Here is a 16,863-nt window from a genome sequence, read left to right as displayed (position 1 = left end):
GAGCAGGACAAATGCCCTGGAACCAACGCCAGGTGCAGGCACGCCAGGTGCCTCGTGGCGATGGGTGTGTACTCCATCCCGTCCCACAGGTGGGTGTGTGTATTTGTGTGTGAATGGGTGTGACTGTGGGTAAATATATGAATAAGTGTATGTGTGTGCCTGACTGAATGGCAGTGTGTGGATGTGTACGTGTGTCTGTGTGTGCCATGGGAAGGCAGTTCTTTCATTGTAATCTCAAGACCTTAAATGTAGACCTTTGGTCTCATCTTCAGATGAAGTGAAAGTCACAGCAAGGCACTGACGACCTTGAATAATTATGCCATTTGCTTCTAATGTGTGTCCCATAGTGGACACACACCATCATGGCCTTGAGTTAGTACTTTAGGAAGTAACTTCTGCAATTTTCTTTTGATAGCACAATTATCGTATGGAAACAATTATTTGGGGTTTATTAACAATAAACATTAATAAAACATTTACTAATGCAAACATTTAAAATAGGTCACCATTTTAAGCCCTGTTTGGCATTTCTCAGCTGGCTTCTTCATTGGGGGCAGAGGGGAGGGGCCAGGCAGGGCATTGGGGGCAGCTCCGTGGTGCTGCTGGCGGGTAGAGTCACCACAGGCAGTTCCGTCCATCGTCAGCTGCAGGTGGCTGTGTACCAGGCAGGGCTGCGTGGCGTCTTCAAATGTGTGAGAAGTCAGTGGCAGGCCTGGGTGTGCACCCCTGTGCACTGGCACACGCAGTGGCAACTCGCCACACACGGCATATTTAGGTTGTAGTAATAGGCCTGTGAGGTGGACGGGAGAGGACCGGGGCTCGCCCAAGGCCGCTCCCCGAACCTCAGACCCCAGGCTCCTCTCATCTCTGTAAGCCCAGAGGCCTTGGGAGAGCGGGAGTTAGGTAGCCTGAGCAGGTCCCACCAAGGTTCTCTTTGTAAGACCTGGCCTTTTTCTTTTTTGGATACTTTTATAGTATCCACATATAGAAAGTATAGACAATGTAAAATATAGACAATGACATTTACCATTTTAACTATTTTTCAGTGCACAGTTCAGTGGTGTTAAGTCCATTCACACTGCTGTGTGGCTGCCACCACCATCGTCTCCATCACTGTTACCATCTTCTCCAACTGAAATGCTGTGCCCACTTAACAGCAACTCCCACCGCCCTCCGCCGCCCCTGGTGACCTCATCTTACCATCTAAGACTCTGATGGCTCCAAGGATGTCATATGGACAGAATCCCACAGTATTTGCCGTTTTGTGACTAGCTTATTTCACTGAGCATAATGTCTTCAAGGTCCACACATTTTTAGCATGCGTCACACTGTCCTTTAAAACAAAACGAATCCATTGGGGTGACACTGGTTAATAAAACTATATAGGTTTCATGTGTACGGTTCTATAATACATCATCTGTGCACTGTATTGTGTGTTCATCGCCCCAAGTCAAGTCTCCTTCAGTCTCCATGTATCCCCTCTTTACCCTCCACAGCACCCCCACCCACCTTTCCCGCTGGCTATCACCATATTGTTGTCTGGGTCTATGAGGGTTTTGTTTTTGCTCAATCCCTTCCCTTCACTTTTTTTACACAGCCCCCAACCCCCCTCCCCTGGGACAGCTGTCAGTCTGTTCTCTGTGTCTGTAAGTCTGTTTCTATTTTGTTTGTTAGTTTATTTTGTCCGCTAGATTCTACATATAAGTGTGTTTATCTTTCTCTCACTGGCTTATTTTACTTACCATGATACTCCCCAGGCCAATCCCTGCTGTCACAAATGGTAAGATTTCCTCCTCCTTTCATAGCTGAGTAGTGTTCCATTGTGTAAACATACCTTGGCTTTTTTATCCACTCATCTACTGGTGGGCACTTGAGCTGCACGGGTACTGTAAATAATAATGCTACGGTGAACATATGGGTCTGTATATTCTTTCGAATTAGTGTTTTGGGTTTCTTCAAATATATTTCCACAAGTGAAATTGGTGGGTCATAAGGCAGTTCCACTTTTTAATTTTTGAGGTATCTCCATACTGCTTTCCACAGTGGCTGCACCAATCTGCATTCCCACCAACAAGGCATGAGGGTTCCCTTTTCTCCACATTCTCACCAGCACTTGTTTATTGATTTATTGATGATAGCCATTCTGACAGGTGTGAGTTGGTATCTCCTTGTGATTTTAACTTGCATTTCTTTGATGATTAGTAACTTTGAGCATCTTTTTTAAAAAGATTTTATTTTTTATTTACTTATCTCTAGAGGGGAAGGGAAGGAGAGAAGGAGAGAAACATCAATGTATGGTTGCCTCTCCTGAGTCCTCTGCTGGGAACTGGCCTGCAACCCAGGCATGTGCCCTGACTGGGAACTGAACCGCAATCGTTTGGTTCGCAGGCTTGTGCTCAATCCACTGAGCCACACCAGCCAGGGCTGAGCATCTTTTCTTATGTCTACTGGCCATCTGTATGTCTTCTTTGGAGAAATGTCTACTCAGAAACGTTGCCCATTTTTTAATTGGGTTATTTCTTTTTTCAGTGTTCAGTTTTTCTTCTTTACAAATTTTGGATATTAACCCTTTATCAGATGTAGCTTCAGTATTTTCCTGTTTAGTGGGTTGTCTTTTCCTCTTGTTGATGGTTTGCTTTGCTGTTCAAAAAATTTTAGTTTGATGTAGTTCCATCAACTTATTTTTTCTTCTGTGTTTCTTGCCTGAGGAGCTATATCAGAAAAAATATTGCTGTGAGAAATATTTGAGATTTTACTACCTATGCTTTCTTCTATGATTTTTATGGTTGTCTTACATTTAATTCTTTAATCCATTTTGCATTTATTCTTGTGTATGGGGTAAGAAGGTAGTCTAATTTCATGTTTTTAAATGTCCTAACACCATTCGTTGAAAAGACTATCTTTACCCCATTGTATGTGCTTGGCTACTTTGTCAAATATTATTGACCATAAAGGTGTGGGTTTGTTTCTGAGCTGTGTTCTGTTGGCCGTTGAGCTATATGTCTGTTTTAATGCCAGCACCATGCTGTTTTGATTACTACAGCCTTGTAATATAGTTTGATATCCAGCAGTATGATGAGACCAGTTTTGTTCTTTCTCAAAATTGCTGTGGCTGTTAAGGGTCTTCTGTGGTTCCATATAAATTTTTCGGATATTTGTTCTAGTTCTGTGAATTATACTATTGGTATCTTGATAGGAATTCCACTGAATCTGTAGATTGTTTTCAGTAGTACGAACATTTTAATGACATTATTGCTGCTTACCCAAGAATACAGTATATTCATCCACTTATTCATATCCCTCAGTTTCTTTCTATAGTGTCATATAAGTTTCTGAGTACAGGTCTTCCATATCCTTGGTTAAACTTAGTCCTAGGTATTTTATTTTGTTGATTCAATTTTTAAAACATTTTATTTATTTACTTTTTAGAGAGGGGAAGGGAGCAGGAAAGAGAGGGAGAGATACATCAATGTGTGGTTGCCTCTCACGCTTCTCCTACTGGGGACCTGTCCTGCAATCCAGGCATGTGCCCTAGACTGGGATCAAACTGGTGACCTTTCAGTTCGTAGGCTGGCACTCAATCCACTGAACCCCATCAGCCAGGGCTGTTGAATCAATTTTAAATGGGATTGTTCTCTTAGTTTCCCTTTCTGATAGTCCATTATTGGTGTATAAAAATGAAACTGATTTCTGAATATTTATTTTGTATCCTGCTATTTACTCAATTCATGTGTCAGTTCTAGTAGCTTTTTGGTGAAGTCTTTAGGGTTTTCGATATGAAGTATCATGTCATTTGCAAACAATGACAGTTTTACTTTTTTCTTTCCAATTTGGGTGCCTTTTATTTCTACTTCATGTCTGATTGCTATGGCTAGGACTTCCAGTACTATGTTGAGTAAGAGTGGTAAAAGTGGATATCCCTGTCTTGTTCCTGGTTTTATGGGAAACACTGAGTTTTTACCAATTGAGAATAATGTTGTCTGTGGGTTTGCCATATATGGCCTTTATTATGTTGAGGTATGTTGCTCCTTTTGTGAGAATTTTTATCATAAATTGGTGATGGTTTTTATCAAATGAATTTTCTGCATCTGTTGATATGATCATGTAATTTTTTATCCTTCATTTTGTTTATATGCTGTATAATGTTTATTGATTTGCAAATATTGTACCAAACTTGCATCACCAGAATAAATCCCACTTGATCCTGGTGTATGTTCTTTTTGATGTATTGCTGTATTCAGTTTGATAATATTTTGTTGACGATTTTTACCATCTATGTTCATCAGGATGTTGGCCTATAATTTTTTTCTTTGTGGTGTCTTTATTTGGTTTTGGAATGAGGATAATACTAGCCTTGTAAAACCAGCATGGGAGGCTTCCCACCTCTTGAATTTTCTGGAATAGTTTGAGAAGGATAGGTGTTTGTTCTTTGGATATTGGGTAAAAATTTACCTGTGAAGCCATTCAGTCCAGGACTTTTGTCTATTGGGACCTTTTTGACTATTGCTTCAATTTCATTAGTTGTAATCAGTCTATTTGGATTTTATTCTTCCTGATTGAGTGTTGGAAGATTGTATGTTTCTAGGAATTTATCCATTCTGTCCAGATTTTCTAATTTGTTGGCATATAGTTTATAATGTTTTAGTACAGTCCTTTGTATTCCTGTGAAGCCAGTTGTTACTTCTCTTCTTCATTGCCAGTTTTATTTGGGTTCTCTCTCTTTTTTCCTTGATGAGTCTGGATAAAGGTTTGTCAATCTTGTTTATCTTTTCAAAGAACCAGCTCTTGGTTTCATTGATCTTCTGTATTATTTTTTAAGAGTCCATTTTGTTTATTCCTTGGGCTTTGTTTGTTGTTCTTTGTCTAGTTCCTCTCAGTGTAAAGTTAGATTGTTTATTTAAGACTTTTCTTGTTTTCTGTGGTAAGCCTGTAATACTATGAACTGTACTCTTGGAACTGCTTTTGCTGTGTCTCATAAATTTGGGGTTGCTCATTTTCATTTGTTTCAAGGTATCCTTCGATGTCTTCCTTGATCCCATTGAAGTCATTCATTATTTAGTAACATGTTATTTAGCTTCCATGTCTTGGTGTGTTCTTTTGTTTTTCTTTTTAATTTTATAAACAATAATCGTATTGTGGCAAAATACATATGACTTACAATTTTAACCATTTTTAAGTATTCAATTCAGTAGCATTAAGTACATTGATGTTGTGCAACTATCACCAACATCCATCTCCAAAATTTCTTTTGGCTCCCAGTTTTTTTTAAATTGAACTTATTGGGCTGAAATTGGTTAATAAAATATATAGGTTTCAGGTATACAGTTCTATAGTACATTATCTGTATATAAGGTTTTTTCTTGTGATCAATTTCTAGTTTCTTCCCATTATGGTCAGAGAAGATGCTTGATATGATTTCAGTTTTCTTAAAACTGGTCTATCCTAGAAAACATTCCATGTACACTTGAAAAGAATGTATGTTCTACTTCTTTGGGGTGAAATGCTCTGAAAATATCAATTAAATTCACCTAGTCTAGTGTGTCATTTAAGGTCATTTCCACGTTGATTTTATGTCTGGAAGATCTGTCTGCTGGTGGTAATGGCTGTTAAAATCTCCTGCTATGGCTGTGTTACTGTCAATCTCTTCCTTCATGTCCATCCAGATTTGCTTTATATATTTAGATGCTCCTATGTTGGATACATAAGTGTTTATAAGGGTTATATCCTCTTTTGGATTGTTTCCTTTATCATTATGTAGTGTCCTTTGTCTCTTACTACACCCTTTGTTTTAAAGTCTATTTTGTCAGATGTAGGTATTGCTACCACAGTTTAATTTTGCATTTGCATGAAATAAATTTTTCATCTCTTTAAATCTGTGTGTATCTTTCATTCTGATGTGGGTTCTTTGTAGACAGCATATATATATATATATATATATATATATATATATATATATAATCAAGATATACATACATACATACATATGTGTATGTATGTATGCAGGTATCTATATCTTGATTTTTATCCATTCAACTACAAGAATTTTTAAAAAACAATATCCGACTATTTAGTTAGGGCCACTGACCTCTTTTCAAGGCTGTCATTTTTGGGGGGTGGTGGATTTTTTTCCTAGTTTTTTTCATTTTTTTCCCTTTTCTCAGATGTTTGTTTCTAATGAATTGACCATTACATTTCCTAAGTTCTGAAATGACCATAGAAAGACATTTCTTTAGTACTTTGCAGATGTAATGATTAGAACAGATTATCCTGAATTACCCAGATGGGCCCACAATCATCACATGAGCCCTTACACACAGAAGAGGAAGGCAGAGATTCAAAACAGAAGGACTGGGCCTGCCTTTGCTAACTTGGAGTTGGAGGGGGCCAGCTGCAAAACACAAGAAGGAAGTGAATTCTGCCACAACCCCAAGTTTGGATGCATCTTCTTCCCCGTGGCCTTCAGTGAAGAACACAACTGGGCCAAACCCTTGATTTTGATGCTGTGAGGCCGTAAGTGGAGAACTTGGCTGGGCCACTATGCCTGAACTTCTGACTCACTGAAACTGTGAGACAATACATGAATATCATTGCTAAATTTGCGGTAATTTGCTATGGTAATAATCGAAAATTCAGACAACATGCTTTCTGTATTTGTTGTGTAAGGTGTTCTATATTTGTTAGATCAGTTACAATATACAGTAACAACAAAACATACAAAACCTTGGTGTCTAAAACAACATAGGGGTGCATCCAGAATAAAGAACTCTTACAACTCAATAAAACAAATAATCCCCCCAAAAGGCAAAATATTTAAGCAGTTCATAAAGACAATATGCCAATGCCCAGTAAGAACATGAAAAGATGTTCAACATCACTAGTCATCAGGAGGAATACATATTAAAACCACAATGAGATATTGCTACTCACCTAGTAGCCAAAATGAAATAAACTAATAGACAATACTAATGTCAGTATTTTCTGGTATAATTGCAAATGTTTTTAGCCATTTTAAAAGACTAGGACAATGTCTTGTAAAGTTAAACATACACTCAATCATTACACTTCTCAGTATTTACCCAAGAAATGAAAATGTACCTACCTGAGTACTTGTCAGTGAAAGCTTGTACCTATTCTTTTAATATCTGTACAGTAAGTGCAATTATTTGTGATATTCCAAGAAATTTAGAGGGACAAAAAATTAAAAAATTATATGGATGGAGGTGGGTATTAAAGATAAACAATATGGGGAAGTATCACTGATAATTGGATTAATGGACATCTGTGCTACTTCCTCTTTTATTCATTTTATTTTTCTCTCTTAAATCCTCACCTGAGGACATGCTTATTATTTTAGAGAAAGAGAAAGGGAGGGAGGAAGAAAGGGAGAGAAACAGTGATGCAAGAGAGAAAGATCAACTGGCTGCCTTTCATAGGCACCCGATCAAGTACCAAACCCACAATTTAGGCATGTGTCTTCCATTTGTGCAATGGCGTCCAACCTAGTCTTGCTCTGGAGACCAGACCTAACACAAAGGAAAGGCTTGGCCCAGTGACACCTGATGGGCGGTAGCTGATGGGCGTGGATGAGGGATATGAGGGACTCTGTTCTGCTGGGACCCTGAATGCTCTCAATTACCCAGTGCATGACTAGTGAATCACTGTTTGGTAGTTTAATCTGGAGCTATCTGCCACAGTCACATCTATGTTCTGTGCTTCAGACCCTAGTCCCCACTCCTACCCCTGCCCTGCCCTGCCCAACAATTTTTGGTCACATACTCTGGAGCAAATGGGAGGTGGTACCAAAGGCCCATATCCAGCTTGAGTTCAGCTTGAGTAGTTAAGGCTGCCCAGAGTTCTCTGTGACCTAAAGTTAACTGCTGCCTCAGGCAACTGGGCACTGAGAATTCGTGCTCTAGACGAGGGTTCCAGGCCCATATCATACAACTGTGGAATAGTCACAAAGAGGTCCTGAGGGTGGGAGAAGGGACAGAGGAAGGTGAATGCACAATCCTGGCCCACCATGCAGCCTAGTAAATCCCTCTATCCTTTTCTGGGTCTTCCTAACATCATATGGCAATTTCTATTTATTCCAGCTATAAACCAGGTATCTGCTGAATTATTTACTCCTTGGAGATCTCAGCTTGGACCCTACCAATTCCATAGCCGTAAGTTCTCCTAGGAATTGTTTGCTAAATCCCAAAGACTTGCACTCTCTTGGTCTCTTCTGTCCTCCATCCCAGTATCTCTGTGTCATGCTCTGTCCTTCCTCAATCCACACAGAAAACTCAGCTCCTGTTTCAGCTTCTTTCAAAATAATCTTTCACAAAAAAGAAGTGGTGAGCAATGAAGCCTTTATTGAAGATACTTCTAGTGTGACAATGAAATTGCTGCAGAGCACTCTCCAGAGAAAATAAAGTAAAAATTTTCCTCCTATCAGTCTTTCTCTGCCAAAGCCCCTTTTGGGCTGCTCTGTCCCTGAGAACTCCCAGCTCTGTGTCTTTGCATGCCAGGCCCCACTCTGCTGGTCCCTCTCCTCTCTCCCTCCCAGGTCTCCACTCTCTCCGAACGTTTTACATTCATGCCCTTTCTTTACACAGAACCACTGACCAAGCTCATCTCTTCCTGGCAGCCCCAAACCTATCTTGACTGGGAATGGGATGCCTTTTCCAGAGCAGAATCCCAGCTCTTAGAGTGACAGAATGACATGTACAATAGCTTTTATTCATTTTCACTAACTCCTAAGCTTACTTATATATGAAAGATTTCTTGATTTTTCCACCTAATCTTTCTTTTTACCCAAGTCCATATTGGCCTCTCAGTATTTCTTTTAAGATTATATATTTATGAAACAATTCTAATTTTCTAATCAATATTAAAAGATTAGGAAAAGTCAACAAATCTTGATAATACTATATAAATTATATATACTATATAAATTGCAAATATACTATAAAATATATTCCCATTAAGTTAGATGGAGAAAATTGTGCCTTGTAGACAGTTCAGCATTTTTCAAAAAGCCAGGTATTTCCCTGGCTGGTGTAGCTCAGTGGATTGAGCTTGGGCTGCGAACCAAAGGCTCGCAGGTTCAATTCTCAGTCAGGACACATTCCCAGGTTGCAGGTCAGGTCCCCAGTGGGGGGCACGTGATGGGAAACCACACATTGATGTTTTTCTCCCTCTCTTTCTCCCCCCACTTTCCCCTCTCTAAAAATAAATAAAATCTTTTTTAAAAAAGTGCTCTGGGTTATTAAATAAAAATTAAAAAGCCAGGTATTGATGTACAATTTAGATACAGGAAACTTCATCCTTTTAAGTTGTAGAGTTATTTTAATTCTGACAGTTACAGTCAACTACTTTTAAAATTGGTCAAAAGATTTGAACACTTGAGAAAATAATACATACAAGTAGAAAATAAGCACATAAATCCTATTCCAAAATAAAAGAAAGACTTCTGGTCAAGATGGAGGCATAGGCAGACATGGCTCACCTCTTTGTACAGCCACATCAAAATTACAACTAAAATACAAAACCACCATCACTCAGAATTATCAAACATTGAGTTGAATGGAAGTCTGACAACTACGGAATTAAAGAAACCACTTTCATCCAGACTGATAGGAGGAGTGAAGACTGGAATGGTCCCACACCGACATGTGGTGGATAAAAATTTGGGAGGGATATCTCAGGATTGAGCAGTCCCAGCCCCACACCAGGCCCCCCAGCCCAGGGTTCCAGTGCCAGGAAGATTAAGTCCCCACAACTCCTGGCTGCAAAGAAACCACTAGAGCCCCTAGCAGTTCCTCTTAACCCACACATGGACTCACCTATCAGACTCACTCCCTTTGAGTTTCAGCACCAGGATAGCAGCTTGACAGGCACCAGTGGCATAAAGGGAGACACTGAAAGTGTCTGACATCAAGGTAAGCAGAAGCCATTTCCCTTTTCTAAACCCTCTCCTCACAGAGCTGGCAGGCTGATGCATTATCTGAGACTCCATCAACCTGGCTAACACTGCCCTGCTTTGGAGATCCCCAGAGACTTTGCCACACCCAATTTATGGACCCACCCAAGCTGCTTTTCCATAAGAATGGTTGGTCTTGGCTCATACTTCACAACTTCCTAAATCACATTTAACAAGCAACAGCTGGTCTCAGTCAGCCCCAGTACCAGCATTAGCAGCAGGCTGCCTAGATTCACAGCTTATGTTCTCCTGGGAAATCTCCAAGCCCAGCACAAGGAGCAGCCATCAGGTAGGGTGGCCCTGGGCAAAACACAGGTAGAGGCTCACCTTGGCCTGCACCACCTCGGAAACCAGAGCCTGCACAGCCAGTGGACAGCTACAGACCACATTGTTGCACCATCACCCTGCCCCTGCATAGCTGATCCTCTGCAGAGGGCAGAAGTTTGTGCTAAGTGGTCAGTCAGCCCTAGCAGCTTACTGGCCTGGGTAAATCCTTCCCATTGACGTGCCAACAGCAATCAAAGATAAACTACAAGAGAAGGGTGTACTCAGCCTATATGAAGGGCGTACCTCCAGTATCCAGCTTAGGTGACAGGGAAGGCTGTGACACTGAACCCTACAAGAAATCTACCTTAGGACACACTACCAAGGCAGAGTGAAGGCAGATCCACCTAATAAACAGAAATAAACTCAGGGAGCCTGCCAAAACAAGGAGACAAAGAAACATGGCCCAAATGAAAAACAGATAAAAACTCCAGAGAGCTAAACAAAATGGAGATAAGCAATCTACCAGATGCAGAGTTCAAAACATCAGTTATAGCCCTGGCTGGTTTGGCTCAGTGGATTGAGCGCAGACCTGTGAACCAGAGGATTGTGGTTCGATTCCCAGTCAGGGCACATGCCTGGGTTGCAGGCCAGTTCCTAGCAGGGGACACATGAGAGGCAACCATACATTGATATCTTTCTCCCTTTCTCCTTCCCTTCCCCTCTAAAGATAAATAAATAAATAAAAAAGATTCATTCTTTAAAAAAAAAACTTTAGTTACAAGGATGCTCAAAGAACTTAGTGAGGACCTCAGCAGCATAAAGACCCAGTCAGAAATGAAGGATGCACTTGAAATAAAGAACAATTTACAGAAAAACAACAGTAGAAGGGATGAAGTTGAGAATCCAATCAATGATTAGGAACATACAGAAGCAAAAATCAACCAATCAGAACAAGAGAATGCAAAAAAAAAAAAGCCCAACATCCAAATGACTAGGGGTGACAGAAGGAGAGAGAAGCAAGTAACTGGAAATCTATTCGAAAAAATAATGAAAGAAAACTTCCCTAATTTGGTGAGGGAAATAGACATGCAATTCCAGGAAGCACAGAGATTATCAAGAGACCAATCCAACTGACAATTAAAAGAGACCCATGCCAAGAGACAATTAAAATGCCAAGGGTTAAAGTAAAAGAGAAAAACCTTAAAAACAGCAAGAGAAAAGAAGTTAGTTACCTACAGGGAGTTCCCATAAAACTGTCAGCTGATTTCTCAGAAAAAAAAAACAAAACCAAAAACCCAAAACCTTGCAGGCTAGAAGGGATGTGCAAGAAATATTCAAAGTCATGAAAACCAGGGACCTACAGCCAAGACTGCTCTACCCAGCAAAGATATCATTTAGAATCAAAGGGCAGATAAAGAGCTCCCCAGACAAGAAAACAAAGATTTCATCATCACCAACCCATTATTACATGAAATATTAAAGGGACTTACTTAAGAAAAAGATCAAACCTATGAATAAAACTTCAAGAAAGACATATCTATCCACAATTGAAACAAAAAACAAACTAAATAAACAAGAACAGAGACAGAATCAAGGATACAGAGAGCATTTTGATGGTTGCCAGATGGGGCAGGGGAGGGGGAGAATGGGTGAAGAGGAGAGAGGATTAAGAAGTACAAACAGATACTTAAAGAATAGCCATGGGGATGTAAAGTATGGTATAGGAAATGGAGTAGCTGAAGAACTTATACCGTGACCCATGGACATGCACAATAGTGGGAGGATTGCCTGAGGGAGTATTGCCTGAGGGAGTGGGGAGTACTGGAAGGAGGCGGTTAAGTGGGGGAAGAAATCAAGTCAACTATAATAGCATGATTGATGAAATAGTTTAAAAAATAAAAAGAACAAATTGCTGGTAAATGTGACATTTTTAGAAACCTTATGCTAAGTCAAATCTCTCTGCTTCAACACTATTGATATTTTAGGCCCTTTCTCATTTCCAAATCTGTGGATATTATTATTATTATTATTATTAGAGAGAGAGAAGGGAAGAAGGGAAAGAAACATCAGTGTGTGGTTGCCTCTACTGTGGCCCTCAATGGGGAGGTGGCCTGCAGCCCAGGCATGTGCCCCAACTGGGAATCAAACCAGTGACCTCTTAGTTCACAGCCCGCGCTCAATCCACCGAGCTATACCAGGCAGGGCCAGATCTATAGACATTCATACATCTTCCCATCATTTGGAATATCTATTTGCTATAGGCTCCCAAATTTCTAGTTTCTTTCTTAACCTTCAGTGTTACCTAAATGACTTATTCATATAGTATCTAAGTGCTTACTATTTGTCAAGTATCATTAGGTGCTGAAATTTCTCATAGGGATATCACATTCAATGTATTCAAACCCAAGGCCTACCATATTTCCTCCGTATTTACTCTTCCTTTAAAATTCTTTTAGTGAATGGCACCAACTTCCACTAGGCCAAGTAAAATACCTCTAGGTATTTTTTTTTTGAAGATTTTATTTATTTATTTTTAGAGGGGAAAGGAAGGAGAGAGAGAAATATCCATCTATGGTTGCCTCTGGTGTGTCCCCTGCCGGGAACTGACCTGCAACCCAGGCATGTGCCCTGACTGGGAATCGAACCGCGATCGTGTGGTTCGCAGGCCTGTGCTCAATCCACTGAGCTACACCAGCCAGGGCTCTAGGTAATTTTTACTTTTTCTTCTGTCTATGCCGTATTAATAAGAAATGTGATTGAATTTGTGAAAAAAATAAATCTGTTGTCTTGTTGCTATTCAGCCATAATTTCATATATAATCATTTTTGAAATGAACAGATCAAAGCTAATACCCAAAGGTCCATATGAATTCCAAAACAATACTTATTGTTTCCAATGCTATAGCATGACCAAACTAAATACAGGAGTGCCCCCTACCTCTGTAGTTTTTCAGTGACCTGCAGTCTACAACAGTCTCAAAACTCTGTGTCACCTCTTCTACTTTCTTCCCAAATCTTAGTGGGGAGACTGGTATGTGAACTCTGAAAAGCTCTTAGCAACTGCTAATTCGAGGTGACAGATTGTACATTTATAACCTCTCCCTGTTGAGACTCTATTATTAAAATGGGAATTTTAAAATGGTTAACATGACGACAGAGAATGGAAGTTAGACATCCAAAGACAATATATTTCAAAAAACTGTATGATAAAAATGCATTAAAAATTGAAAATGAATTAACAAAGCTAAAGGCTCAAATTTAAATGGCTATGGAGAAAGATTAAAACTGGAAGTGAATTTTAAAGTACCTCTCGGTTTGGAACGTGGAGGCAACCCCTAAGTCATGGGGAGAGCAAGGCTGAGGAGAGTTGGTGGGGCATGAACTCAGCACTGGTTTACGTCCCCTCATTTTCCAGCCGTGCAAACTTGGACAAGTTTCTTAACCCCTCTGAGCATCGTTTTCCTCACTTGTAACAAGAGAATAAGAAAACACCAACTTCACAGGATCATCATGAAGATTATGCCAGTCAATCCACATCAAGGGCACAACAGAACAGTATTTGCCATGGTAAGCATGAGATAAAGCTTACTTTGTTATTTTAAGGGTTTGATGCTGTTTTCTTTCTAGTTAATTAGTGTATCTATTACTGTGAGAATGACTAACAAATAAAATCACCTTTGGGGGACTCAAGAACGATGAAGAGATAAAGGCACTTTGATCCTTGTGAACACAGCTCCACAATAAATATACACAGCAACATCTTTGTTTAGTCTCAAAGCAAGACTAACAATCATGAGTGCCACAGAAAAGTACTAAGACAATAAAATGGGGGGTGGGGTGGAGGGGAGATGACTGAGGAGCCGTTGCTATATACATTGTAGAGTGGGAGAGGTGCCTCTAAGCTTCCCTGTGTCATCCTCCAAGCGTAAGGGCTATACATTACTTATCTATGAATAAACAAGGACCTGATTACTACAATGAATAGAAGCAAAACATGAAGGAGTTGACCGAAATGAGAACTAAAACCCAACAATCCATATATATCACATAAAAAATGTTATTGGGATATCTTGTTTGTGCTACCTGAAAAGCATTTATTGCAATGACAAAACTAGAAGTTAATTATTTTATTGTTGAATTATATTGTCAAATCTACATCTACAGTTTAATCAGAAAAAAATGCTTCGCATTTACATCAAGGACACATACTCTAGTGGAATAAAACAGACACAGACAAAAGACCAGATACACATTTAAAAAAAAAAAGACTACATGTTTTATCTGGTCCTACTTTTGCTATTTTGGACCATACCTTTCCTATTAGAAAATTGATCTTACATACATATTAAGTCTGATTTATCATCCCATATTTTTAAACATTAAATGCAGCTTCTCACAATTTCTATTTATAAACAAAAGATCAAAAACAAAATGGGAAACAGTTTAAAAACAAAGCAAGTGAAAGCAGACCACTATTACCTTACAGCAGAAAAGTTGAGTAAAACGCGCCCTCTGGGTGGCTCATGTCAAGGAAACACTTTTACTCAGAGAGGCAAGCTTTTCTGACAGAGGAGGATGTCTCTCACTCCCTCTGCAGTACCAGGCCTATGAACATTTTTCTGGTAAATTGCCAAGTGAGAAATGTCTACAAAATCTCTAAAAGTTAAGTATCAGAATGGGGTTAATTCAAATCAAAGTTTTGTGATCTAAATACACACCTTCTGCTTTCCCCCCTTTTCAAAGTATCTTTTTATTTCAGATGATTTAAAAATAACTTACATTTTTAGTGTGCTTTCTGGTCAAAGACTGTAAAATTAATAACTCAAACGAGTAAGTTTAAAATTTATGTTTTACTTGATTCTGTTGAAATTTCAATTACTTAACCAAGTTATACATGAGGTAAAAGTTTTAGCAAAAGAAAAAAAAAACAAACAAAAAATAAAGTTAACCAACTTCAAGAATACACAAAAATTATAATGCCCACCTCATATTCAGAATCTACAAATTCATGTATTAACTACTATAGATCCAAGAAAAGTTACTATGTAATTTAAAAGCAAATACCTTCTGCACTTTCAAATCAAATGATATTGAGAATGGGGGGGCATAAAAACTTGGCAAAATTTGTTTTTTTGTAACAGAAGACAATGCAATAATGACTCCAAATGGAAGCTAAGACCAGTGTGTAAAGTTTCTAACTTCTAAACACACACCTATTTATCTAAAAAATATTTTGGTAGCTAATTAAATTGACAATTTTTTTGCTGTAAATAAAAGTACAATTTTCAAATTACAGCCTTATAGCTAGCTAAACAGCTTTTAAAAACATGTACAGCCAGCTAACAGTCCTCTAAAACATGTACATATGTTACACTCTAAGATCCCTGCTAAAATTCAACTGTATTTAAACGGGCCTTACTGAAATTGGACATTCATGATGCTAGAAATCTTTTAAAAAGTACAGTAGGGCTATAATAATAGCATTACAATTAATAAAAGTTACAGAAGAGATTATTGCTGTACTTTCCCCCATAAACATCACGCAACTTTTTGCTCTTACAAAAAGTACAACCCCAAGTTACTTTTTCTTTTACAATTTCATGTTTCACGTATCTCCAAAGTTTTTATCCAGCAGAGAATTCTTAAATCTTTTCTGTAAGAATTCAAAGTATTTAAATGTATAGGTTCACATTATGCATTTTGCCCTTCTTGTTTCCCAAATACACAGAAACAATATACATTTTTCTCAAAAATGAAATAAGGTGTCCACATTAAAAAAATAAAGCCTACAAAAAAGTTCCAGAGCTAAAAAGATTATTCATATGGCACGGAGTGATCTCCTATTAGTCCAAAGTCCAAAACATTTAAATGAAGTCCATTTATATAGGATCTTGTTTGCTTTTCAATGGAACAATACATTTATTGAGGTGAAATCACATAATTTTAGCTCTTCAGTCAACAAGTGTACACAATTTTTTTTACAGTTATTAAAAAAACAGGAGACCAAGTTGAGTGCGCCAGAGAGATCATTCAGTTGGAATTTCCAGAGTCATCAACAGGTGGAGAGAATGGATTTACTTGGTTGGTTTCCATAGCTTGGTAGACCAAAAACATAAAAATGACCACAATAACAAATAGCAAAATTTTTATCCACATGGGAATGGAGCGTCCCTTTTTTGTCTTTTCTGACTTGACGTCTGCCAAGGGAACATACTTAGGAATATATTTAGAGGAAAAAGATTCCTCCATCCTGAAATCACTGAGTTCTAACGGTCGGCCCGCAGCCCCTTTGATTGGTCTGCGGCAACTTGCACTGTTGGGAATGAAAGGACAAAGAGAAAAATAAATTTTAGATAAAGCCATGAGTTAAATAAATAGTATAAAATATCATTACCACTCCTAATTCCAAACACATTCTTTGAGGTAAGAGCAAGGCCAGTCAAGCTATTTAAAACATCTATATAGTTTCCATTTAAAAAGTTAAATACTTCTATTTTATTAGAAAATATTCATAACAATGATAGTCACTGAACTTGCCTTGAAGGCTTTTCAGAGCTCTATTTAAGGCTCTATTATTAGGAGATAAGAGGAAAGAAGGGGTAGTGTTGTTGTGATTCCTTTATTCAGAAAACA

At 38.7% G+C, this 16,863-nt stretch overlaps 1 protein-coding gene across 7 annotated transcripts in view; it reads right to left on the bottom strand.

Moving 5' to 3' along the window:
- Positions 1-14,342: 14,342 nt before the first annotated feature.
- The window catches only part of TMPO (thymopoietin), a 29,330-nt gene continuing 26,809 nt past the window's right edge, over positions 14,343-16,863 (bottom strand). For all 7 annotated transcript variants that reach the window (XM_037068532.1, XM_037068531.1, XM_037068534.1 and 4 more), the window contains one exon: positions 14,343-16,543. In XM_037068532.1, coding sequence (XP_036924427.1) covers positions 16,261-16,543 — 283 coding nt within the window. In that variant the 3' untranslated portion in view covers positions 14,343-16,260. The remainder of the gene's footprint in view (positions 16,544-16,863) is intronic.

Source organism: Sturnira hondurensis, unplaced genomic scaffold (genome assembly GCF_014824575.4).
Source record: "Sturnira hondurensis isolate 20B ecotype Veracruz unplaced genomic scaffold, ASM1482457v3 Scaffold0017436, whole genome shotgun sequence".
NCBI classification, from domain to species: Eukaryota; Metazoa; Chordata; class Mammalia; order Chiroptera; family Phyllostomidae; genus Sturnira; species Sturnira hondurensis.
The sequence above is the reverse complement of the archived record's forward strand: the minus strand, read 5'-3'. Positions and strand labels throughout refer to the sequence as shown.